General features: G+C 47.3%; 2 protein-coding genes across 8 annotated transcripts in view; both read right to left on the bottom strand.

Moving 5' to 3' along the window:
• Positions 1–716: 716 nt before the first annotated feature.
• On the bottom strand, positions 717–11,515 carry TMEM125 (transmembrane protein 125). Of its 4 annotated transcripts, XM_075616059.1 has the most exons (3): positions 11,164–11,396; positions 4,664–4,749; positions 717–2,988 (listed from the first exon to the last, which is right to left on the bottom strand). In XM_075616059.1, the coding sequence occupies exon 3, from the start codon at positions 2,413–2,415 to the stop codon at positions 1,753–1,755; it is 663 nt and encodes a 220-aa protein (XP_075472174.1). In that variant the 5' UTR covers positions 2,416–2,988; positions 4,664–4,749; positions 11,164–11,396; the 3' UTR covers positions 717–1,752. The 4 variants fall into 4 exon arrangements, with proteins under 4 accessions (XP_075472174.1, XP_075472175.1, XP_075472176.1 ...); XM_075616060.1 differs by lacking the exons at positions 4,664–4,749; positions 11,164–11,396 and adding an exon at positions 11,403–11,515; XM_075616061.1 differs by lacking the exons at positions 4,664–4,749; positions 11,164–11,396 and adding an exon at positions 11,408–11,515.
• Positions 11,516–15,978: 4,463 nt separating this feature from the next.
• Positions 15,979–25,945, bottom strand: part of CFAP57 (cilia and flagella associated protein 57) — a 26,242-nt gene continuing 16,275 nt past the window's right edge. For 3 of the 4 annotated variants that reach the window (XM_075616051.1, XM_075616052.1, XM_075616053.1), the window contains 6 exons: positions 25,040–25,183; positions 23,933–24,049; positions 18,961–19,095; positions 16,875–17,018; positions 16,640–16,775; positions 15,979–16,258 (listed from right to left, as the gene is read on the bottom strand). In XM_075616051.1, coding sequence (XP_075472166.1) covers positions 16,074–16,258; positions 16,640–16,775; positions 16,875–17,018; positions 18,961–19,095; positions 23,933–24,049; positions 25,040–25,183 — 861 coding nt within the window. In that variant the 3' untranslated portion in view covers positions 15,979–16,073. Of the gene's footprint in view, positions 16,259–16,639; positions 16,776–16,874; positions 17,019–18,960; positions 19,096–23,932; positions 24,050–25,039; positions 25,209–25,945 lie in introns of those variants that run through there. The other variant, XR_012804046.1, reaches the window with a different exon arrangement.

The following is a 25,945-nucleotide window of genomic DNA, read 5'->3' as shown; positions in this document are numbered from 1 at the left end:
TTAGAGAGGGTTGGGGTTCCTTACAATGCATCTGATCTCAGACACACTATTAGAGAGGGTTGGGGTTCCTTACAATGCATCTGATCTCAGACTCACTATTAGAGAGGGTTGGGGTTCCTTACAATGCATCTGATCTCAGACTCACTATTAGAGATGGTTGGGGTTCCTTACAATGCATCTGATCTCAGACACACTATTAGAGAGGGTTGGGGTTCCTTACAATGCATCTGATCTCAGACACACTATTAGAGAGGGTTGGGGTTCCTTGCAATGCATCTGATCTCAGACTCACTATTAGAGAGGGTTGGGGTTCCTTACAATGCATCTGATCTCAGACACACTATTAGAGAGGGTGAGGGATCTGCAGAATTTAACAATATAATTATAGGGCTCCTTTAAAAAAAACATTGAAAACCCCTGCTCTAAACAGGTGGTGTTAGCTTCACAGTTGCGTATAATACATTATAGAGAACAGAATTAGTAAGATTATTAGGTGTGTTAGAATTTTTTTTAACTAAGGCAGAATTTCAGGTTTGCTCCTGCCACTTTTCTGGCAAATTCGGAAACATGAAAACGGATTATACTTTTCTCTCTAGTAACTACAGACCCAACAATCAATAATTAAGCTCAATAAATAGAGATACTGGCTCCACACTTTTCCCTTATTTGTGCAATTCCACCCCAAGTCCCCTTTGAGCCACAAACAGACAGACAAAATAAAGTAACAGTGCAGAGATATACAGATGTAACAAGCATTATTGTTTTTTTTTTTTGTGTCATGTGTTGAGATATATTGCCATATACTGTGCAAACATTGTCATTGAATACTATGGAAATATGTTTCATTTTGCGTTATACTATGTTGGGTTATCACTGAGAACAATGTAATTGTCTACATCTGAAGTAGATTAATTGGTCCTGGAAATGTGTGGGTGCATGGCAGATTGGGGGACATGTTCATGGACTAAGGGGAGATATAGTAAATCAGAAGAAGAGGTCCTGAAAGTTTGTGTACAGCTACATCTCTAAAGAAGCTTCAAATTGGTTGATCAAAACATCTCACAGCTTCCAATGAACATACAGTAACAGCAATGCAAACCTGGTTATACAAGACCACTTCAGTCCTGTTTTTTGCATCTCTATTTCCATTGAACATGGACAACAAGAATGCAAGCTGTGGAGATGAAAGTTATAGAAGCATTACAGTATCCGAGCCTGCTGGCAGTCATGAGGCTTTCAGGTGTATCAAAGCAGCAGGTGGCACCATAAGAGGATACACCAATAATAGAACACTTGCCACTGGTACTTAAGGTTAATAAATATAGACCCTGCACAATTACAAGTGTTGTGGGTGAAGTATCCTTCTCTAGTGCCACCTACTTGACCATTCCTATGAAAATATGGTCTTGTAGGTGTCACTACTCCTTTAATAAGAATTGTTGAGAGAATTTGGAGTGCTGACTGTTAAAGGCAAATATATTATGAGTAACCAATGCTGGGAATAACAGGTTTGTTGGTAGTAATTAGATTCAAGCAGCATAGAATAAGAAGGATTAACATGTCCATTTAAGTAAACAAGAGGTTCTGGATTGTTGACAGGATACAATCTGGTGGAGCCAGGAGTCACAGATCAGTAAGCAGCTGGATGCAGGGTTACATCCAGCTGTTAACAGCATTGTCATGTCTAGTCAAATCAGATGGCTCAGATCCCTGGAATGGGTGTGACTCAGCAGAGCCCTGAGTTATCTTGGCTCAGATTAGGTTGGCCATGCTGGAAGTGGTGCTCTGCCGCTGGGACTCATTGAGGAGCCCAGAGATAGAGAACACACTTATATTCCTGGGGTGGAGGCGGCTGGAGTCACAGGACCTGCAGAGTGTCACCAGCACATAGAGCAGAAGGCCACACAGAATGATCCCCGCCAGTACTATCAGGATCACCCCCACAATGTACATGGTGACCAGGATTGCAGAGGAGCCAGGCGTTTCCCCAGAGAAGGACACGATGGTGAGAACCACGCCACAGGACAGGAGGATGACTGCGCTCAAGGCAAAGACAAGTGCGTCTGATAAGCCCCCACTTTTCAGCATGTCGATGTGCTCACGTCTGTGCACACACTGCATGTCTTGCACAGCAGAGCTCAGAAGTTGCTTCAGTAGGATCAGCAGAGCTAATATGCACAGTGTGGATCCCACTGCCAGCCTCCATTCTCCGGATCGGCTGGTGGTGGTGGAGAGGAGCACAATGCCACCGATGCCACATGCCAAGATGAGGAGTACAGCCAAAGAGTAACACAGCACTGACTTGACCGGATCCGTGAACCACCAGAGCTCTGTGTGCTCCTCCAGGAGGTCATTCTGCATTCGCCTGTGGTCAGGACGGTTCCTGGATGAAGGAAGTGGCTCCATTTGTGGCATATTGAGAGCAGGAGGACTGGGAGGGTGAGAAATGGAGAGAAGCCCAAATCAAAGCAGGAGAGTCGGAGTCACACAGAGAGTGTGTCTGTGTGCTACACACATTGTGAGGGGAAGCAAGGGGCAGGGCCACAGGGATGCAGAGTGTAGCCACAGAGATGCAGAGTGCAGCCACAGAGATGCAGAGTGCAGCCACAGAGATGCAGAGTGTATGGTCTCTGCTGTGACTGCAGAGCACGGTCCAGCATCAAAGTATAGGGAGTTATTATCAAGTTACAGTTTGAAGCATCGCAGGGACCACGTGATTGAGACAATGTCTAGAGATAGATCAGAACACAGTGACATGAGAGCCAAGCGATGGGACAGTGACAGAGCCACAGCTCATGGACACAGTGACAGCAAAAAAACACAGCCCACGGATGAGAAGTGTCACAGCAGAAGGTCACAGTGATTTTTTCTCCAGGTCAAAGTCTCTTTTTCTTGCTGCTTCTCGCTCTTTCCTGCAGGAGTTGCCCCTCACACAGCGTGTTTTCCTCTGTGTGTCTCTCCCTAAGTGTCCTGAGTGTTTAGTTTCGCCTGAAAGACCAAAGGAAAACATTGAATAAAATAGCATTGAGATCTGGTACAATACATTCTGTTCCTCTGGTTTGTAGTGTGTGACTTGTGATTTACCTGGATAAGACAGAGATGTATATACACAACAACGAAAAAATACTCTACCCAAACTGCACTCCATGCCTAGATTTATGCCTAGATTTGGTATATTATTGTAACCATAAAACTTCACGTTTAATATTATACAATTTCAAATAAAATAAGGATAAACTAGTGAAAAAAGGTGTTTAAAATCAAACGAGCATGTAATAAACAATATTTCTTAACAGTCACTTGTTGTACTGGAGAATTAATTGATGATTAACAACAGTCTATTGGTACTGGGGAGTCATTCAATTATTCCCTCAGTAATAGTGAAAACTAAATAAAGTTATTAAACTTTAATGTGTTTGTATTAATGAGTTGTGCCTAGGTTAGTCCTCATAGGACTAGCACTTAAAGTACATGAAAGGTACTGAGACTATGTACAGCTGTGTGATCCTACCTGTTGTTAAGTATCTCTCTCCCCAGGAATAGTGTTTGCTGTTTGTGTAGCTAAATAATAAGACAGAGATGTCTAACAGTTATGGGAATAGTGACCTGGAGAAATAAATATCTGGGGGGTAGAGGAGCAGACGTGGGTGAGTTCCCTTTAATTTGGGATTTCGTTTGTTTTAACACATTAGCTACCAGAGGAGTCTGTAGCAAAATGCTGAGCCAACTTAAAGCAAAGGAGTTAATGATAATGTTTTGGGCAAAGAAGGGTGAGTTCCCAAAAAGGCGCTTTGTTGAATGAAGTTGATTCTAGAGAGCGCAGACCGGAGTCCCGTCTCTTGGAGTAATCTGTCAGGGGCTCAGGACGCAGGACCCCCTGGGCACCAAGTTACATACCTTCCTCCACCCGGGGTGCTGGCTGAGCTGAGGCAGTGTGAAATAAAGCGCAGGAGAGTGCCAGGGATAACAATGCAGAGCGCAGGAGAGTGCCAGGGATAACAATGCAGGGCGCAGGAGAGTGCCAGGGATAACAATGCAGACAGAGCGCAGGAGAGTGCCAGTGATAATGCAGACAGAGCGCAGGAGAGTACCAGTGATAATGCAGACAGAGCGCAGGAGAGTGCCAGGGATAACAATGCAGACAGAGCGCAGGAGAGTGCCAGGGGGAATGCAGACAGAGCGCAGGAGAGTGCCAGAGATAATAATGCAGACAGAGCGCAGGAGAGTGCCAGAGATAACAATGCAGACAGAGCGCAGGAGAGTGCCAGGGATAACAATGCAGGAGATAATAATGCAGAGCGCAGGAGATTGCCAGTGATAATGCAGACAGAGCGCAGGAGAGTGCCAGAGATAACAATGCAGACAGAGCGCAGGAGAGTGCCAGGGATAACAATGCAGAGCGCAGGAGAGTGCCAGTGATAATGCAGACAGAGCGCAGGAGAGTGCGCAAAGATCCAATGGTAGGTAATGCGCACGGACCACACTGCCTGTCTTATTGCTGTCACAGAGTCCGACTCTTGTCGCCAACTGGTCTCCCTGTCACCGGCTTCCCCTCCAGGCTTACAAAGGAGGGGAGGAACTGACCGTAACCCTTCATGTCCTGCCATGCACAAAGGATATAGCAGCAAAGCATATTGCTGCTTAATCCCGCGGGCCCCCTCACCTCTCCTGGGGCTTCCTGCAGAGTGAGAGTAACTTTTACTGCACACACGTGAGAGACTCCCTCACCTACACAAGTGACTGCCAGATCTGTGTGGAGAGAGAGAGAAAGAGAAAGAGAGAAAGAGAGAGAGAGAGAAAGAGAGAGAGAGAGAGAGAGAGAGAGAGAGAGAGAGAGAAGAGAGAGAGAGAGAGAGAGAGAGAGAGAGAGAGAGAGAGAGAGAGAGAGAGAGAGAGAGAGAGAGAGAGAGAGAGAGAGAGAGAGAGAGAGAGAGAGAGAGTGAGAGAGAGGAGAGAGAGAGAGAGAGAGAGAGAGAGAGAGAGAGAGAGAGAGAGAGAGATATGAATGTATTACATTTTTGTGGCATTTGATATTATTATTGCAAGGAGTTTATTACACGGTTCTCACCCACTTCAGGGGTCTCCTGGGGGTTACCAGTGATGATTATTAGACATGGGTCAATCTGGATTTATGTCTTTCAAAAAAAATTGCAAAAATTTCAAACGCAGATTTCTCTCCCATAAATTACATTTTAGGGTTTTTTTTCCCCCGTACAAATAGTTTTATTACATTTTCAATTGGGGGCGGGAGGGGGGTGGAGAAAGAGAAAAGGGGAGGGAAATAAGAGGGGGACCAATTATACCAATTGCAAATACTGGCTTATTTTTTAAAACAGCATAGTTGATAACTACAACTACCAGTCAACACCGTGGGTTAAGCATCTCTACACTTTTGCAGAAAAACAGGAGTAACTTTAGGAAGCCACTTTTTTAGGGGGGGGGGTGGTTGGTGGGGGCAGGCAACCACACAGCCATATCACACAAATAACCGAGCCACCGCAACAAAACTAAAAACTGAACTCGAAACGAAAAGACCTTCGCTCCCACTCTCCCCTCCCTACCCCACCCTCCACCCCCCTCCCCATCTCACGCTTTTTCAGTTGGATTGATTTAGTTACTTATTAGTAATCACATCCATATCAAAACACTTCAAACATTTATCCAGGGCATCCAGATCTTTAAAAAGGGTCTCATTTTATGGCACAGCAGTTGCCCCCTAAGTTTTAAAATATTGTGGTGACATCTGGTGGTGTTCACAATGCACCTTTCAAACACTGATCATGCAGGGCAAGCTCCTTTATGTCACAGAGAGGGAGACATGCAAAGGACATTTGGTGAAACTTTTCGCTGCAGCACAATTTTCCCATTTCCTTGCCATCAACATTCGCAAAATAGCCTGACACAATATTGCACATTTCTTACAGACATAGACCAGTTCAACACTAAGTAAGCATACAGGAAATAGAAGTAAATTATTTATTTAGTAACATTATAATAAAGTATTTCCTTCTCCACCTTTGCCCGTGCTGGTAATGCTGGTATTTGGGCTACATTTCTCAAGCTACCAAGGACGGAGCTACAGATCAGAACCAACTCTAACACCATTCTAGACCCCCTGTCACTAGATTTAAATTTCAGGGGGTATGGTTAGACTCCCATTTAACATTCAGGCTGCATATTGATACTCTGACATCTAAAACCTATGCCAAACTAGGTGTACTTTATAGGAACACATCCTCCCTAAGTCCGCTGGTCAGAAAGCGTATTGCACAGCAGATACTAATGCCAATTATAGACTATGGGGACAGTATATGGTACAGCATGAGGGCCGGTTCTTCCATTAGGCCAATTAGGCGCAGAGAGAGGTGAAGCTGTGTGTCCCTGTCTTGTGAGTCCTCTGTTGTGTGTCCTGCTCTACTCTGTTGTAGTGTGTGTGTGTGTGTGTGTGTGTGTGTGTGTGTGTGTGTGTGTGTGTGTGTGTGTGTGTGTGTGTGTGTGTGTGTGTGTGTGTGCTGTGTGCTGTTCTGCTGTTGGAGGGGTGGGGGGGGGAGGGAGAGAGAGCGGGGGAGGAATGACAGAGAGGGGGATGAGAATAGGGTTGCCAGGTGCCCAGTATTGAATCAGAGACTGTCCTGTATTTGGACACTATGTCCAGTAATAAATGAAGGTAATACTGGACATGTATGTGTCTGGTATTACATCTCTGGATATAGTTACCTGACCGAATTGGGGTGTCACAGGATTTCCCAGAGCAGGGCCGCCAACAGGGGGTGTCTGGCGGTGTTGCATTCCGGGCCCTGTGAGTATTTTTTTTTAAATGGCGGCGACCCCCCCCATGCGCATGCGCAAAAGCGAGGTCCTGGTGCGCATGCACAGGGAAAGTAGGGTGTTCGACCTGTGGCCTGTGGGGCCCGCTCCCCCCCCACCTCCCAACATGGGATGGAGGGGAAGCGCCATGGCGGGCTCACGATCACCGCCAACCCAGCTTCCCCCGTGTGTCCGCCTCCAGCCGCGGAATCCGCCAGTATCGCCCCCCCCCCAGCCGACACCTCCCACGCCCCTCCCAGCTCCTTTCATTTGTCCTGGGCCCCATGATTTCTGTTGGCGGCCCTGGGAGAGAGCATGGCTGTTGCTGGGGAGATGGCAGCTTCCTCCATCCTGATTGACTGTTGCTGGGTAATGCATCGAATCAGGAGAAGGTGTCAGGAGCCTGGGGGTGGGGCCAAGGAGAGGAGGAAACAGGATAGAGCGGTGTGAGGGGGGGGCGGTGTATGTGTGAGTGTCGAGCACGTCACACCTTTCATCATTGTGTCCAGTATTTTTGGAGAAGACACTGGCAACCATAGGTGATAATGACAGATGGGGAGGGAGTGAGAATTACAGAGAGGGAGGGGGTGGGCATGACCGAGAGATAGGGAGAGAATGACAGAGGGGGGAGAGAAAGAATGACAGAGAGAGCGGGAAGAGAATGACAGAGATGGGGGGGAGAGAATAACAGAGAGAATGAGAGGCAGGAAGAGAATGACAGAGAGAGGGGGAGAGAATAACAGAGTGGGAGGGGGTGAGAGATGGGGGGATAATGACAGAGAGACGGAGAGAATGACAGAGAGGGAGGAAGAGAATGACAGAGAGACAGAGAGAATGACAGAGAGAGGGAGGAAGAGAATAACAGAGAGAGGGAGAAGAGAATGACAGAGAGGGAGGAAGAGAATGACAGAGAGAGAGGAAGAGAATGACAGAGAGGAGGAGAGAATGACAGAGAGAGAGAAGAGGATGACAGAGAGAGAGAAGAGGATGACAGAGAGAGGAAGAGGATGACAGAGAGAGGGGGGGAAGAGAATGACAGAGAGAGGGGAGGAAGAGAATGACAGAGAGGAAGAGAATGACAGAGAGAGAGGAAGAGAATGACAGAGAGAGAGGAAGAGAATGACAGAGGAAGAGAATGACAGAGAAAGGGGGAGAGAATGACAGAGAGGGGGGGGGAGGGGGGAGAGAATGATAGAGAGAGGGGGGGAGAGAGAATGATAGAGAGAGGGGGGAGAGAAATACAGAGAGAGGGGGAGAGAATGACAGAGAAAGGGGGAGAGAATGACAGAGAGATGGAGAGAATGACAGAGAGGGAGGAAGAGAATGACAGAGAGATGGAGAGAATGACAGAGAGAGGCAGAAGAGAAGACAGAGAGAGGGAGGAAGAGAATGACAGAGAGGGAGGAAGAGAATGACAGAGAGAGAGAGGAAGAGAATGACAGAGAGAGGGGGAAGAGAATGAGGCAGGGGGTGAGAGATGGGAGGATAATGACAGAGAGACGGAGAGAATGACAGAGAGGGAGGAAGAGAATGACAGAGAGATGGAGAGAATGACAGAGAGAGGCAGGAAGAGAAAGACAGAGAGAGGGAGGAAGAGAATGACAGAGAGGGAGAAGAGAATGACAGAGAGAGAGAGGAAGAGAATGACAGAGAGAGGGGAAGAGAATGACAGAGAGGGAGGAAGAGAATGACAGAGAGGGAGGAAGAGAATGACAGAGAGAGAGGAAGAGGATGACAGAGAGAGAGGAAGAGGATGACAGAGAGAGGAAGAGGATGACAGAGAGAGGGGGGGAGAGAATGACAGAGAGAGAGGAAGAGAATGACAGAGAGAGGGGAGGAAGAGAATGACAGAGAGAGAGGAAGAGAATGACAGAGAGAGAGGAAGAGAATGACAGAGAGAGAGGAAGAGAATGACAGAGAAAGGGGGAGAGAATGACAGAGAGAGGGGGAGAGAATGACAGAGAGAGGGGGAGAGAATGACAGAGAAAGGGGGAGATGAATTATAGGGACATTGGGAAGTGTTCTTGAATGAATCTATTTTAGGTATAACATTAACATTTTTCAAAATCATATTTTTTAAATTGGATAGTTAATTGTGTGTGTCGTATGGGGGGCGGCGGCACAAGCTGAAGGTTCGCCTAGGGCACCAAATATCCTTACACCGGCCCTGTACAGCACCCTAAACTCACATTAGCAACTTAGACACCCTCTACAACTCAATATGCCACTTTGTCCTACAGTGTAACTACAACACACATCACTGTGAAATGCTCAAAGAAGATTGGCTATCACTTGAGTCCAGACAAAAAGTAAATAGTTCCTGTCTGGCCTTCAAATACTTTCTGGGCAAGCTACCAACCTATGTGAACAAGCTCCTCGCCCCTACCACTCGCAGCACTTATCAGCTGAGATATCACTGTAAAAGACTGTACACTGTCCCAAGGTTCAACAAGGAATCCGGCCGCTCCTTCTCTAAACGCACACCTCACAACTGGAACAATGTATGTGAGACTCTCAAAGCCGCCTCCAGTTTAAGTTCTTTCAAGACTTCAGCGGTCACATTTTAATCCTGTCTGTAACTGTTACATACGCCCTTAACATATATTATCTCTACCTGTCCATGACGTCTGTACATATAATGTATAACCTCTGTTCATTTAATATAAACGCGTATTGTCATCATAACTCTGTGCCCAGGACATACTTGAAAACGAGAGTAACTCTGAATGTATTACTTCCTGGTAAATCATTTTATAAATAAATAAATGCTGAGCTGTCTGGTATAAATGCTACAAAAGTCTAACGACGGTGCTAATATAAATAAAGCATTCGGTTAGTTTGGACCTATGGCTACTACTCCACGCAATCCTGGTCCATTTAGATTGTAAGCTCTGTAGGGCAACGTCATCGCTGTGTACGTTCGTGACGCTAGATCAATACAAATTTACATACTCTTAACATCAAGCATATGATGTGTGTTACAAAGAAGCTGGAACTGTGCTCCTGCTATGAAATGGAGAGGGTGAAAGGCTACTAACTAACGGTATGAACAACATATAACATTTATACTAAAAGGTATAAACAACAGACTGTGCTAAAGATATAAAGTCTTTGGTACATTTATTTCCTTGTTGAAGTGTGACTACAAGGGGGCAAAGAGTGCAACTACTTTTAATTTAGAACCTCTACACTTTTACATTTTCTTTCAGCTAAAAATCCATTTGCTTTGAAAATAATAATAATAACTTTATTTCATGCAGCGCTTTTCTCCCAATGGGACTCAAAGCGCGTCACAAGTACAGCATAGCGCGCAGTACGCAGCACATCGGATTGTTACAAATACAGCCCCTGCCCAGATGAGCTTACAATCTATGGTTTTGGTGCCTGAGGCACAGGGAGATAAAGTGACTTGCCTGAGGTCACAAGGAGCTGACACCAGGATTTGAAACAGGTTCACAAACAACACACAGAACCCCAGCAAGCTAATTTTAGGAACCCCTGAGCAGGTTCCCCTGATTGAAACTCAGTGTCATTGTTTTCAAAGTCAGTGTCTTCACTCACTGAGCCGCTCCTTCTCCATTATATAACCGCTCAAACGGATACATAAAACTGGCTCTTTGCTCATTTGTTTACCAGGAACGGTCCCTTCTGGAATCAGACAGTACCAGTCCTTTTTTTAAAATTTGTACTCTGACCACTGCCCTTTTTTCGGGCGTATATACCGTATTGGCCCGAATATAGCACGGCCTCACACATAATACGACCCTAGCGTTTTGAAGGTGTTCTACATGAAAAATAAAAGGTGCTAGTTAGGCTGCGCATATAATACGGGTACAGTTTTTGGAAGGACCTTTTTAGGAAAAAAACATGGCACTATATTTCGGGCCAAAACTGTAGTTTTGTGCAATGCTCTATCTAGTCCAAGCATTATGTATACAGCCCCCCCCCCCCTCCCCCGTATTTGAAATCATCTGTATACTTGTACAGTGATGACCTACCGGTATGTGTATTGTTGGCACTATATAAAAAGACATATAAATAATAATAATAAGAGACAGAGAGGGCACGGAATGGGCAAAATCAGATAACAGCCTTCACATACCACAAAGTGACAAGCCAAAGGGCCAGTTTGGTTTACATCTTAATAAACATTATAGCAGCGAAAGGGTTAAGAACATAGCAACCTGATCATTACAAACAAAAGAAACAGCACTAAGCCCCTCAGTGCCACAGGGGCCTGCAATCCAGTGCTTGGCACGAAAAAGGTTAACAGTCTTAGTCCAGAGGCGGCAGGACTAGGGTAACTGCCTAAGCAAAGTGCGCAGAGAGGAGCAGGAAGCAAAAGCAAGAGCTTACCTGTGTCACCTGCAGCTATCAACAGGGGTTACCTGTGTCACCTGTAGCTATCATCAGGGGTTACCTGTGTCACCTGCAGCTATCATCAGGGGTTACCTGTGCTGCAGTGGTGAGCACTGAGCATTGTGTTTAGGGGGGGGGGGGGGGGGGCAGAGAGATAGGCTTGGAAAAGGTACACGGAAAAGGAAGAATTTCTCCTCCCCTCTCCCAGTTTCTCAGGATTAGGTGTCTCTTCTCACCGCACCGCAGGTGGAAATTCTATCTCTTCCTCTTTCGTTAGAGGCTCATTCACCGATTGGCTGCTGTCTCTAGTGACCTTCTACAGGAGGGCAGGTACATTCACAGCAAGGTGATGTCTGCTCTACCTATCGCTAGAGAACAAGAGAGAGAGACTTATCTGTAGGAGAGTGTACAAAAGGGCAGGGGGTGGGCCAATACAGATTAAATAAGGAGATACCAAAACAAGAAAGCAAACAGCAGTAATAGGCAAAGATGAAATCAAATCTCTTATACATGTGTACATATTGACTACAAATAGGGACCACTTTCTCCAGCAGCTGAAAAATAAAACAGTGATTTTTCTGTAGACATACATTCAGGGTGCTTAATATACAGCCTGCTGCAAAGTATTTTGCATTATGAAATTACATATGTGCTGCTAATGCACTTTACAGTATGTTCAAGTATCTATTGGTCTCTGTTTCATAATGTCAGAGTTTGGACAAAACAGCTGCAAAGTATATACAGTAGATACCTTGAGTAAGAAAAGCATGTTTCAAATTACTCTCTCAGCATCCACTTAAGGACAATACTCACATGTTTGAGTTGTGTATGGCCTTTTATTATAGTACATTCAATCTCTTAAATATATTCTTATATCAAACAAATAAATGTGCTGTTACATTTCTGGTTTTCTATTAAGAAAAGGGGAGCAATAATAATTTGAATGGAGCTGAACGCTTCTCCAGCACTGGGAAGACATCTCCACAGCAGATTGACTAGGGACCCATTCATATATTGCCACCTCTTGTTATCCACTTCCAACTATTCCTAAAAGCCGAAGACTTATTAACCCTCTATTCATTTAATGTGTTACATACTAACAGCACCATTCTTTTCAATGTACCATCTTCTAATCCCCACATATCCCCCTCTGCTTTATCCCCTCTATTTACTAATAGATTTTGCATAATAAGAGAGAACTGAAGTGTGTATTCAGGGGAGATATAGAGAAGATAACGCTGTGAGTATACAGAGTGATACACACTTGGAAGGTTTCGTGCCTGTCTCTCGACACCTGCACAACTTAAGACTCTCCATTGTTCTACTCGATAGGCAATGCAATTTCAGACAACAATGCAACATTATCTTCTTCCCTGCATGTCACAAGCTTACCAAACAAATATTGTGTGTACAGCCCAACGGAGGCAAGATCAGATTTACAGTACCTCTCCATATTCTGCTTTACAGCTATAAACACCTAGAAACTCCAAGCTAATACCTCAGTATTTATCGCTTATGTTTTCCCAACATATGTCTCATGCCTTTCTGTACCCAAACCAGCATCTTTGCCCTCATCAAAGCTACCAAATATTACTATTTACCCAGAACAGTCCCACTTTGTACAGGTCTGTAGAACAGGACAAACATATTATTAATAACTGTAGTCAGTATAAATGGTTTGTTTAAAATCACCCAAATCTTTGTTTCTTTCTTAAATAAAATAACACAGCTATAGCACAGCCCACTTACCTATCCCCAACATGCAGCTAGTTCATGTGAAGCTTCCAGAAATTCAGTAGCTTTTCTATGATACCAAATTACTACACCAGGCATGCCTGATTTTGAATGACCAAACACGGACTTATATTTTTCATTATTAAATATATAACACAACAGATGCCGGCTCTTCTGGAAAAGCAAGTAGCTCTGTGAAGAATTGAACTGGGCTTCTACCAAGGGACTGGTTATAGCAACGTGATGGGAGCTACTGTCAAAGGGAAAGGGAGAAACCATAAACAATACACACGATAAGAGGGAAAATGAAAGCCTGGGAACCTCTTGATTTATTGTTCTGAATGAAGCTACATCAGGGGTCTTCAACTAGTATTCCACCCCCTCACCCCCCATAAAATAGAAGCGCCAGAAAAGTATCATAATGTCATTTTGGATATTTAACACCTGTACCATATGTATTTACATTACCCAACAGAAAATGCCAGTGTGAAAAGTTGCCTGACCAGCTACAATGAAATGACTATGAGCAGGACACCCCAAGGCTCTCCAGCTGCTGGATCTGGCTTGCGGGTAACAAGTTGAAGAGCCCAGATGTAGGTAGTCACGTTCTATGCCTGGTATGTTACCACGAGTTCTGCTATCCAAAGTTATAGTGTTCTTGTTTTAGCACATAGGCAGGTTAGGAAACATCACGGTATTGATTAATTTACGATTCGCATACACAGTCAGTAATGTCAAAAGGACAGCCTTTTACCAAATAATGCATGTACAACCCTAGTAGAATCTAGGAGTTGCCAACTTCAGTCCTCAAGAACTACCAACAGGTCAGGTTCTCAGGATATCCCTGCTTCAGCACAGGTGGTGCAGTCTTTGACTGAGCCACCTGTGCTGAAGCAGGGATATCCAGAAACCCTGACCTGTTGGTAGCTCTTGAGGACTGGAGTTGGCTTTCCCTGCTCTAGAATATTTAAACACATCTCTGCTGGAGGGGTCTGCAAAGTGATGCATTGCTGGTCTGTCTTGCAGTGGGCGGGGGGGGGGGGGGGGGGGTTTCAGGGTTTGTCACATTGCCAGAAGTTCCTTCCGGTAATATGCATGTTATTGGAGAAATCTGACCAAGATGCAGGTTAATTATTGTGATGAAACTGGCACTGCAAGATACCGCAGGAGACATGGAATAAAAGAGTATGGGCCCTATTTACTGTGAAGTGCTAATCTCAAAAATACGTTGGAAGATACCTTACTGCCCCATTCAAGTGAATGGGCTATATTAACTAAGCGGTGTTACTTCATAAGCTTTGGGAGGAAGGGGCCATCACTTAAATAGGTCGTAAAGGGTCATATGTATGGAGCCGTGCTGGAACGTGTTTTATGGAGTAGCACAATTTAGTCAATATGCCCCATAATCTTTATTTGTGGTATTACAGATTATCAACAGAGATCTGTATGTTTGGTACATGATTTAAGAAAAATAGATGGTTGGATGATTTTCAGAATTTTTACTACACCATCATTTAAATACTAAACCAGTTTAAGGATGACATTGATACTTAAATTGAGATAGTACATATACCCTGAGAAAGAGCCTTAGGAGCGTCTGTACAAGAGCTCTGGTCTGGTCTTTGATGCTCATCTTGGGCTATAGACGGCTCGTAGGAATGTGCACAGTAAGCAAAAGAAGAGTGAACTTCATGAAATCTCAACTAGAATGAATAGGTTAAATTAATGGTTGACATTCACTTAGAACGAATGTTTCAGATGTTAGAATAACCAAAGGGAAAAAAAAAAAAAACTTATTCTGCATTTCTTACTAACCACTGTCACTTGGGTCATGGATCACACATTTGAAACTCTCTGAGATGGTGTTTGTTAAATGTTTAACCAAGGTTACATATTGAAATGGGAAAAATGAATGACGTACTAAAACGCTGTATGAGGCGTTGAAGAAAAGGTTTTGCTTTTCACACGTGAATCTTTAACTGGAAGACATTTGTTTTACTCCTGGACTTATAGGTGTGTCTATTCTCCCCAATAATGTACTGCCTTCTGTTCTCTGTGCATCCAAGCCTATGTCCTGGACACATGCTCCCTGGCCCGTCTCCAGGCGGTAACCAGGTAGAGTGGTGGGCGGTGTTGGGGGGAGGGGGCGACAAGAAGGAAAGTGTAACAGCACTGCTGCTTTCCCCCTTTTTTAAATACATGTAGGTTTAGGGATAAGGTTCTTCTATTCGAACGCAGTTTTTTGTTTTCGCCAAACATAACGTTTCTCATTGAGGCCAAAAAGTTCTGCCTTTGACTTGTTTGTCCTGGGACCATTGTTCCAGAAGTCTTGTGGACTTCTTGTGGATCATCTATGTACTCTTTGGCGAACTTCAGACGGGCAGCAATGTTCTTTTTAGAGAGCAGTGGTTTCCTCCTGGCTATCCTCTTGATTCAAGGTTATCATGGAAAAATGATGGAATTTCCGTAATTATCATTGGGGTTCACAAACCTTTTCCAGCCACTGTATACTCGTTCATTCCAATATTGACTTGCACATTAGTAATGCAATATTATTGGAAATACAACCCACCCGCTGTATTCCACAAGTATACAATTATATACACTGTGCTTCATTTCAGCCACACCACAAATAAACATGCATCAGGCAAGTAAGACATACAGAGAAAATAGGCTAAAGCGCTCCAATGCCAGGAATAAAAGAATATTATAAGCCAAAACCACTAATCCAGGGTATAAAAAATGAGTAATGGTATTAGTACATAATAACCACTAGTATGGGTACTATCCTCCTGAAGACAGGTGGTAGATGGTACAAGCCCACCCACAATCAGTCTCATTGGCAGGTTCCCCTGAATAATAAGCAATACTCACAAATCCTAGGAGTGATAGGCAGGCTGTGCAGCTTCCAATATTGTAGTAAACAGGAATAAATGGAGAAACAAAGCGCACAAGCAAAAACGGAGCAGGAAGGACCCAGAATCAAAAATAGACTAAAAGGGCACTTTAATGTGACAAAAGACCCATCCAACGCGTTTCGAACGTCACAGCGTAAGACATACACACAGTCGGAACATGATAGTTTAAAGAAATAGTTTATTGTTTGCTAGTTGTGGATTAAATGTGTGTTATTGCAACAGCGGCTCATTGAGGTCCTCTGTCCATTGGCATGCTCACATGGTCAGTGCAGGCAATCTACCCGCAGAGACTGATCTGCCACCTGGCATGTGTCCTCGTGATTCGATCAGATCTCGTAGTCGTTTGATTTCCAGTCGCTGCATGTCGATAATCCTGGCTGTCTCTTCCTCTATGTTTAGCCGTAGAACCCCCCGGGAAAGCCGTCCTTCACTAGAAGACACTGTCAGGGAATACACAGAGGTAAGTAGATCATCGTGAGGGAGACAGAGCAAGACGGGCTGGACTGGAGAAGGAAGAAGTATGGAAGAGAAAAAAAAAGGAGTATGAATGAGAGGGCAAAGAAGAGGTATGTGAGTGGGACAAAGAAGCAGGGAGTTAAAAAATGATCTTTGTGCGTGAAGAAAATAGGGTGGAAAAGGAACACCTTTATGTATGGCAAAGCGGAGGGATGAGGTGCAAGGCGGTAGGAACACAACAGGGAGGTAATTTGTGAGGACAAACAACATAAAAGGGGCCATGAACTCAGATAGAGGGACACAAATGGAAGATGGATGAGGAGTTCTCCAGCAGTAGCAGGATACAGGGCTGTAATTGCCGATACCTCTGGTGGCTGCGAGGCTGGCCTTGCCACTTTTCCTGTTTAACCCAAGAGCCGACTCCAGTTCGTGAACCTTTGTGCGGCTGACTTTCAGCTCTCGACGCAATTCATTAATTTCCTTAATTAGGGTCACATTTTCCTGTACAAGACGAAACATGGGGTGTTTATGAGAAGAGTTATGGGGCATTTTAACCTGTCCCCCCAAAGGATGCATTTATTAATAGGATGTACTTCATACCTGCATGACCCGCACATTGTCAGCGCGGTGAATCTCCGTGTCTTTTAGCAGTTTCTTCTGTAAGGTGCTCAGACTGCGTTCCAGATGCTCGCGCTGGCGAGCATATTCCCGTTGGATGTCAGCGTCCACACCAACAATTTCTGCCTGAGTGGTGGGGAAGAGGACATTATATTGGAGGCAGGTGTAAAAACATAGGAAAAATAGTGATTAAGTGCAAAGGTTGTTGGAGATTTGATATTTGAAAAATTCATTATAGCTTATGCGTTAGGCCGAGTCCATGGTGCCTCAGCCCGTACGGAGGCGCGCTGAGGCTGAGGGAAAGCGGGTGCTTCCCCTGGCCTTGGTTAGCGCACCGTCCGTGGGCGTGTCGGGGGCGGGCCAGTGACGTCACGGAGCTGGTTCGCCCTCATTGGGCGAACCGCTCACGTGACCGGCCCTGCGCTCCCATGAGCGCGAAAATTTTAAATTTTGCTAAGACTTACGCTTCCGCACGCTTGCGGAAGCGTAAGCGAGCCCCTGCTAAAGCTCTCATTGCGGCTGCAGGGGCTCACTGCCAAGCAGCAGCGCGCCTCAGCGCATAAGCGCTGACCATGCCCGAGGCCTTAAAGTCACCTCACTGCAAAATTAGGGAAAAAGGAGCCGCAATTGAAAAATCAAGTTGCTTTTAATGGTGTATTTTGTTTTCTTTGATAAATGGGGCGCAGTTTTTGCGCTAGTTTTGTTCCAGTTTTCAGCCAAGAGACTTCCCCCTCATTGTCAAGCCATTGGGACAAAAAATAATTATATTTACATTCGGACATAAAATGTGTTTATGTTAAGATCTGCTATATGATGTAGCCAGCACAACATTTCAGAAACTTGTGGTAGTGAAGATTTTGAATGCAATTCTTGTTACTGGATTGCCAGTTTGTGAAGGTAAAAATGGCCCCAGTTGCATCCATTTAATGCCTAAGCACATCCCTGGTTCTTGATAAGTGACCGCTAATGAAAACATGTTTGAGCAAAATTGGATCTATAAGCAAAAATCCACCTCTTCCACGTAAACTATATGATTAGGCTGAGGCACTATTGCACTGGGTAATGAGAGGTATAGAGAGAAGATCTTCAACACTAGAAAGGCTTCACCAAACTCAAATCATATCATGAGGTCAAAGTGACATTGAGTTATTCACCGCTTCAGAATAAAGAAGTGCAAAACTGTTCTGCGGTTACCACCGGTTCAGTAACTGCTTCAGATGCACAAGACCAATTCTAGAGCATCACAGAGACGAGGTTGAATTAAAGTTTAAAGTCTGAGATTTCCGCATGCACAGTATATGAGCCCCATAACCAAGTTTTTATGCAAATGCATTTTTACATTTTTTATGTCTTTTAGATTCTTCTACCCAATATTGAAGGTTTGACTGAGCCTTCTACCAGAACCAGCAGCACCTCGAGATTTCTCATTTGGATCTTTTATTATCTGAACTTTTTCCTAGCCCTTATGCCTCACTTGTTTTTTTTTGTCACCAATTTATATCTATTTTACAAACTGATTTTTTCCTTTTGTGTGTGTACTGTATATATGTGTATGCTTTGTTTCAAGAAAGTTTTTTGGCTGAATCAATTGTGACTACACCTGAAGAAGAGATGAAAGCTTGCACAAATAAAAGCATTTTGTTAGCCACAGAATGGTATCGACTATCTGTTTTTGATTATTAAGCTCGGCTAACACGGTACTGATACTTACACACACACACATACATACACTAATTTTTCATATATTATCACCTGTATTTATAGTTATAAGTAGTGCAGATTTTTGGGGGGCTTAAACATCCAGTACGAATGTTTTATTCTTATTTCTGGTCGAATTAGTATCAGTCCTTTGATGATATTATTCTACTCAAAAAGTCCCTCTTATCTCCTGATATGAATTTAATTGCGATGGGAGACTTTCTATTGTTCAATGTGGACACAAGGATTTCTGCATACGCTCGAACAGCACGAATTTCTCTTCTGATAGACCCACTATACGTGAGTGCCTCAAAACCCACAGACCGTCTAAGGACCATCTAGAGAAGAGCTCTTGCATTAAAGTACTCACCACATCACTCTCTTGCACATATTTCGAATACAGTTCCCGAATGTTATCTTTCAGTTTCTTGGGCTCCTGGATGAAGCCGACGCAGTTATGTAGGTCAGTCTTAAAGCGTTTAACGACAGCTTCAACATCACGAACCTGGGTGAAAGATCGTAGCTTGTGTTCATGTACCTTACAAGTGAATATGTATGCACAAACCTGTATACATCTCTATGTATTAGGTCTTCCATCGTCACATGAGAGAGACACCGTTATGTGAACTTGCTCATCCAAGTTTTTGCTTGCCATTCCTATTACAGTCACAAACTCTGCATGTCTCACGTGAAAGTGACATTGGCTCGTGCCATTTAAAAAAATAAAATAAATAGATGCAGCAGTTGCTTAACGTTAAGGCAATGTAATTATCTAAGCGGCTGGTCGATCCATTCTCCCGTGGTAAATCGGCAAAGAGGCTGCTTCCCAGGACACCCAATATGGCCGCCTATTTCAAAAAAGGAAGTGCTGTGGCTTCCTATATGGCTGCTATAGAAACCTGAGGAAGCTTAATACATTAAAACTCATTAAAGAGGCCATACCAAGGGGCGGATGTTTGGGCAAATTAAAAAAATTTCATGTAGGGATGAAGCAAGGGGTCTCCGGAGCTGAACCCCGTTAATTTCAGCTCTGGGGACCCCCTGCTTACAGAGATACTTACCTGCGAATTAGGTGCCGGTAGCAGCGCTCCGTAGCTACCAGGGTTCACATTATGTCTGCTGTTCAGATATTTCCTGGCCTGCGGGCCAATAGGAAGGCGTGATGTCATCGGTGCGGCTTCCTATCGGCCCATGTGACGCGGGAGCTTCAAACCCGAAAGCTCTGCTTGACAGAGAAGCTAACGGCACATACTTTGGCGGTAAGTATCTCTGGAAGTAGGGGGTCCACGGAGCTGAAATTAATGGGGATCAGCTCCGGAGACCCCCTGCTTCAATTTTATTTTATTTTTTGGGGGTGGGAATCGCGGTCTGGGACTGCTCCTTTAAAAAAGGGCATAAAGAGTGGGGAAAAAATGCAGTAAATATTATTTAATACTACACAACTTATATATATATATATATAAATATATATATATATATATATATATATATATATATATATATATATATATATATATATATATATATATATATATCTATATCTATCTATCTTATACTATATTAGTGAAAGCACTGTATGTTTGCCTGCCTGGATGTCCGGTGTCCCTAGGGGAAATCTCATTGGTCCCTTGGGTCGCCCGCCCCCGCACACCTCTCATTGGCCTGAGGCGGAGTGACGGCCCACACACACACACACACACACACACACACACACACACACACACACACACACACACACACACACACACACACACACACACACACAACACAGCAGCTCTATACACACACACACACACACACACACACACAACACAGCAGCTCTATACACACACACACACACACACACACACACACACACACACACACACACACACACACACACAACACAGCAGCTCTACACACACACACAACACAGCAGCTCTATACACACACACACACACACACAACACAGCAGCTCTATACACACACACACACACACACAACACAGCAGCTCTATACACACACACACACACACACACACACACACACACAACACAGCAGCTCTATACACACACACACACACACACACACACACAACACAGCAGCTCTATACACACACACACACACACAACACAGCAGCTCTATACACACACACACACACACACACACACACAACACAGCAGCTCTACACACACACACACACACACACAACACAGCAGCTCTATACACACACACACACACACACACACACACACACACAACACAGCAGCTCTATACACACACACACACACACACACACACAACACAGCAGCTCTATACACACACACACACACACAACACAGCAGCTCTATACACACACACACACACACAACACAGCAGCTCTATACACACACACACACACCCTCTGTCGCCCCCCTCCCCCCCCCCCTCATGTGCGCCGTCCTGCACTGGCTCCGGACGGGAAGTGCGGCCCTCCTACCCCAGCCGCTCCCTTACCTCCCCGGCGCTACCACCCGCTCAGGTAAGTCACTGTGCGTCCCGCCTCAGCCTCAGGCCCACTGCGCGTCCCGCCTCAGCCTCAGGCCCACACACACAGGGCGCTTCCTACCGCCGCTCAGCCAGACGCCACATCGAGCGGGCGCCAGGGGGGGGGGGGGGGAGCGCGAGTCACAGGGAACGGGGGGGGGGAGTCATGGGGAACGGGGGGGGGAGTCACGGGGAACGGGGGGGCCACCAGCCGAACCAGCAGGGGGACGGACGCACGGAGGAGGGGGGGGAAATGCCCATACATAAATTATGACAATACATATGCCCACTGCTCTCCACCCCCCCCCACTCCCCTTTCCCCCCTCCCCCGCTCCCCTTTCCCCCCCCGCTCCCCCGCTCCCCTTTCTCCCCCCCCTGCTCCCCTTTCTCCCCCCCCGCTCCCCTTTCTCCCCCCCCCGCTCCCCTTTCCCCCCCCCCGCTCCCCTTTCCCCCCCCCCCCCGCTCCCCTTTCTCCCCCCCCCGCTCCCCTTTCTCCCCCCCCCGCTCCCCTTTCTCCCCCCCGCTCCCCTTTCTACCCCCCGCTCCCCTTTCTCCCCCCCCCCCGCTCCCCTTTCTCCCCCCCCCCCCGCTCCCCTTTCCCCCCCCCCGCTCCCCTTTCCCCCCCCCGCTCCCCTTTCCCCCCCCCGCTCCCCTTTCCCCCCCCCGCTCCCCTTTCCCCCCCCGCTCCCCTTTCCCCCCCCGCTCCCCTTTCTCCCCCCCCCCGCTCCCCTTTCTCCCCCCCCGCTTCCCTTTCTCCCCCCCGCTCCCCTTTCTCCCCCCCCGCTCCCCTTTCTCCCCCCCGCTCCCCTTTCTCCCCCCCCGCTCCCCTTTCTCCCCCCCCGCTCCCCTTTCTCCCCCCCCCCGCTCCCCTTTCTCCCCCCCCCCGCTCCCCTTTCTCCCCCCTTTCTCCCCCCCGCTCCCCTTTCTACCCCCCCCGCTCCCCTTTCTCCCCCCGCTCCCCTTTCTCCCCCCCCCCGCTCCCCTTTCTCCCCCCCCCCGCTCCCCTTTCTCCCCCCTTTCTCCCCCCCGCTCCCCTTTCTACCCCCCCCGCTCCCCTTTCTCCCCCCCGCTCCCCTTTCTCCCCCCCCCGCTCCCCTTTCCCCCCCCCGCTCCCCTTTCCCCCCCCCCGCTCCCCTTTCCCCCCCCGCTCCCCTTTCTCCCCCCCCCCGCTCCCCTTTCTCCCCCCCGCTTCCCTTTCTCCCCCCCGCTCCCCTTTCTCCCCCCCCGCTCCCCTTTCTCCCCCCCCGCTCCCCTTTCTCCCCCCCCCGCTCCCCTTTCTCCCCCCTTTCTCCCCCCCGCTCCCCTTTCTCCCCCCCCGCTCCCCTTTCTCCCCCCCCGCTCCCCTTTCTCCCCCCCCGCTCCCCTTTCTCCCCCCTTTCTCCCCCCCGCTCCCCTTTCTACCCCCCCCGCTCCCCTTTCTCCCCCCCGCTCCCCTTTCTCCCCCCCCCGCTCCCCTTTCTCCCCCCCCCGCTCCCCTTTCCCCCCCCCGCTCCCCTTTCACCCCCCCGCTCCCCTTTCACCCCCCGCTCCCCTTTCTCCCCCCCCCCGCTCCCCTTTCTCCCCCCCCGCTTCCCTTTCTCCCCCCCGCTCCCCTTTCTCCCCCCCGCTCCCCTTTCTCCCCCCCCCGCTCCCCTTTCTCCCCCCGCTCCCCTTTCTCCCCCCCCGCTCCCCTTTCTCCCCCCCCGCTCCCCTTTCTCCCCCCCCGCTCCCCTTTCTCCCCCCTTTCTCCCCCCCGCTCCCCTTTCTACCCCCCCCGCTCCCCTTTCTCCCCCCCGCTCCCCTTTCTCCCCCCCTGCTCCCCTTTCTCCCCCCCCGCTCCCCTTTCTCCCCCCCCCGCTCCCCTTTCTCCCCCCCCCGCTCCCCTTTCTCTCCCCCCCGCTCCCCTTTCTCTCCCCCCCCGCTCCCCTTTCTCTCCCCCCGCTCCCCTTTCTCCCCCCCCGCTCCCCTTTCTCCCCCCCCGCTCCCCTTTCTCCCCCCCCGCTCCCCTTTCTCCCCCCCCCCCCGCTCCCCTTTCTCCCCCCCCGCTCCCCTTTCTCCCCCCCCCCCGCTCCCCTTTCTCCCCCCCCGCTCCCCTTTCTCCCCCCCCGCTCCCCTTTCTCCCCCCCCCGCTCCCCTTTCTCCCCCCCCCGCTCCCCTTTCTCCCCCCCCGCTCCCCTTTCTCCCCCCCCGCTCCCCTTTCTCCCCCCCCGCTCCCCTTTCTCCCCCCCCCGCTCCCCTCCCCCGCTCCCCTCCCCCGCTCCCCTTTCTCCCCCCCCCCCGCTCCCCTTTCTCCCCCCCCCCCGCTCCCCTTTCTCCCCCCCCCCCGCTCCCCTTTCTCCCCCCCCCCGCTCCCCTTTCTCCCCCCCCCCCCGCTCCCCTTTCTCCCCCCCGCTCCCCTTTCTCCCCCCCCGCTCCCCTTTCTCCCCCCCCGCTCCCCTTTCTCCCCCCCCCCGAAACCTTTACAACAAATACTCACCTATTGTTCCACGAGTTATAAATAATACTACCTATTACGCATTTACATCCCGGGCAACGCCGGGTCTCTCAGCTAGTATATATATATATATATAAAACTGATTTTAAGGCAACGCTGCTTTAGCTCTGTATACTAATATTTTCTGTAAGATAATGCACCCTTGGCATTTTATCAAAAGTTTCTCCCTTTCACAAAACTGTGCCAATAAGAGATTATTATTATTATTATTATGTAGCAGACATGTTACAAACACCTTAGCCAGGTCCACATTTGGAGACTGATGCAGAAGGAAATAAAAATGTCTCTAAGATTGTTTGCTATAATCCCTATCCCTTCATATTGCCAGGCTGCTGCCTAGATATTCTTTCGGTATCTTCCTTACCTTCTGCCTCTCTTTGTGCATCTCACGATCAGTTGCTTTCAGCTTCTGTCTCAGCTCAGCCATGTTCAAATCCAGCTGGGTGTTTTGCTTGTGGAATTGCTCCAACTCGGCCTCCATCTGTACAGACAGAGAGCATGTTGTTGGAAGTGACACAGGTTTTAAGAGAGACAAAGGGAAGTATCGGGATGACAGATGGACAGGTAAACTTGTTAAAGAATGGTAAATATACCAGAGATGGACAAACAGATTGCAAAAATTGACAGAGAATAGCAGGAGAAAGCAGTGGATCCTCATGGGGCAGAAAAATGCATCAGAGAGGGACAGGCGAGCAGGTCAGTGAATCATTAGCATGGGAAGTTGCATGGGGATGGGCAAATAGTAGGACAGCGTTCAGGTGTCTGAGTTAGAGATCAATAAGCTAGGGCAGGGGTCGGCGGCGGATTTAAAAATATACCACTCCTAGGCACAACTGTTGGGGCCGCCTCCTTACCTGCCGTCCCTCTCCTCCTTCTGAACAGCAGCATCAAATGACACCTCGGACGTCACCAACGTGATGTTGCATGGCGTCATGTTGCCATGGTAACGCAATGTCATGATGTCATTTGACGCTGCGACGTCACGTTGCCATGGCAAGGAGACTCTGTGACGTCACGTTGGTGACATCCGCAGAGTCATTTGACGCTGCAGTTCAGAAGGAGGAAGAGGGCTCTGATTTCAGCCACCTGTGCCGAAGCAGGGACTGGTTGAGCCAACTGTGCTAAAGCAGAGATATTCTGGAAACCTGACTAGTTGGGAGGGATGGGGGGGCTTGAGGACTGGAGCTGAGCCCCCCAGAGCTAGGGGAGACCTACGATTGGTAAGGTCAGGCCAATCGGAAGGGAGTGATGGATGGGAGGAAAAAGCCACTGTTCAGAGTGACCGATATATGGATTTAAGGACAGCTTGATGAGGATAGACAATAGTTAAAAAACGCAAAAGGTGAAATTAAAAAGAACAAACTGACAGGTTAGGGGCAAAATAGGAAACAATGTAACTCGGTAAGGTACTGTAAGAGACAACCTAATGTGATAAAAAGGATGGACCCGTGTGAGAGGACAGCAACCTTACCTCCTGGATCTGCTCCTTCATCTCCTTGATCTCATTTTCTCGTGGCTCAATTTGCTTCTTCAGCTCCTTGATTTTATAATCCAGCACAAACTTGAACTTCTCCAGCTCCTGGTTCTTCTTCTTCAAGTCATAGATTCTTTTCTCCTGTGTCACAGATGACCATGACATTCTGATGTGGGGTTGGAGGGAACCATGGAGGTTCCACAGTCATACCCTGTATAACTCACCCTCCCACCCATGTCAGTTGTCCCTCCTTTGGTATGACATAATTTGGAACGAATAAAAGGGCAGGGGAAAACTAAGAATGTCAAGGAACGAAGCATGTGTGCGTTTGGGAGGAGAGGGGGGTGGAGCAAGTAAGTATTTCTGCTAATAGGCTCTCCCTGCAAAACAGTGCAAACAATGTCCTATGATGATAGAAAAGTAACAATGTATTTTCAGTTCTGCCCTTGTAGGCAAGATTTACTGGCGCCTCTATTCAATAAACTCCAATATTATCAATGCAAAATCGTCCACAAACAGCATGAGTCTTGCCGCAATCAAAATCTGGTTATTGCCGTATTCTATGCATAAAAATGGCACAGTTTGATATCTTATTTGCATGTGATTTTCACCCCATTTGCTGCAATACCATCCGGAATCCGACAGAAATCTCACCCTCCTAATAGCGCTGGAGGAGACGGAGAAGACAGAAAGAGATGAACACACCTGAAATACATTAAAAATATGCTCAAATGATTGATATTAGCATATTTCATATGTATATCCATTGTGTTTTCACATTTCGCTCTCCTTTCCTCTCCAGAAAAAGCCCCTGAAGGAGGCGAGATTTCTGTCCGTGACTCAGCTTAATGAATAGCCCATGAATATGTAACTTAGCGATAGCCATACATATTGGTTGGTGCA

Source organism: Ascaphus truei, chromosome 10, assembly GCF_040206685.1.
Source record: "Ascaphus truei isolate aAscTru1 chromosome 10, aAscTru1.hap1, whole genome shotgun sequence".
In the NCBI taxonomy this organism is placed as follows: Eukaryota; Metazoa; Chordata; class Amphibia; order Anura; family Ascaphidae; genus Ascaphus; species Ascaphus truei.
This window is presented reverse-complemented; position numbering and strand designations above follow the sequence as displayed.

Excerpts from the sequence above, each read along its gene's own strand:
- TMEM125 (XM_075616060.1), bottom strand. The coding sequence starts at position 2,415 with ATGCCACAAATGGAGCCACTTCCTTCATCCAGGAACCGTCCTGACCAC.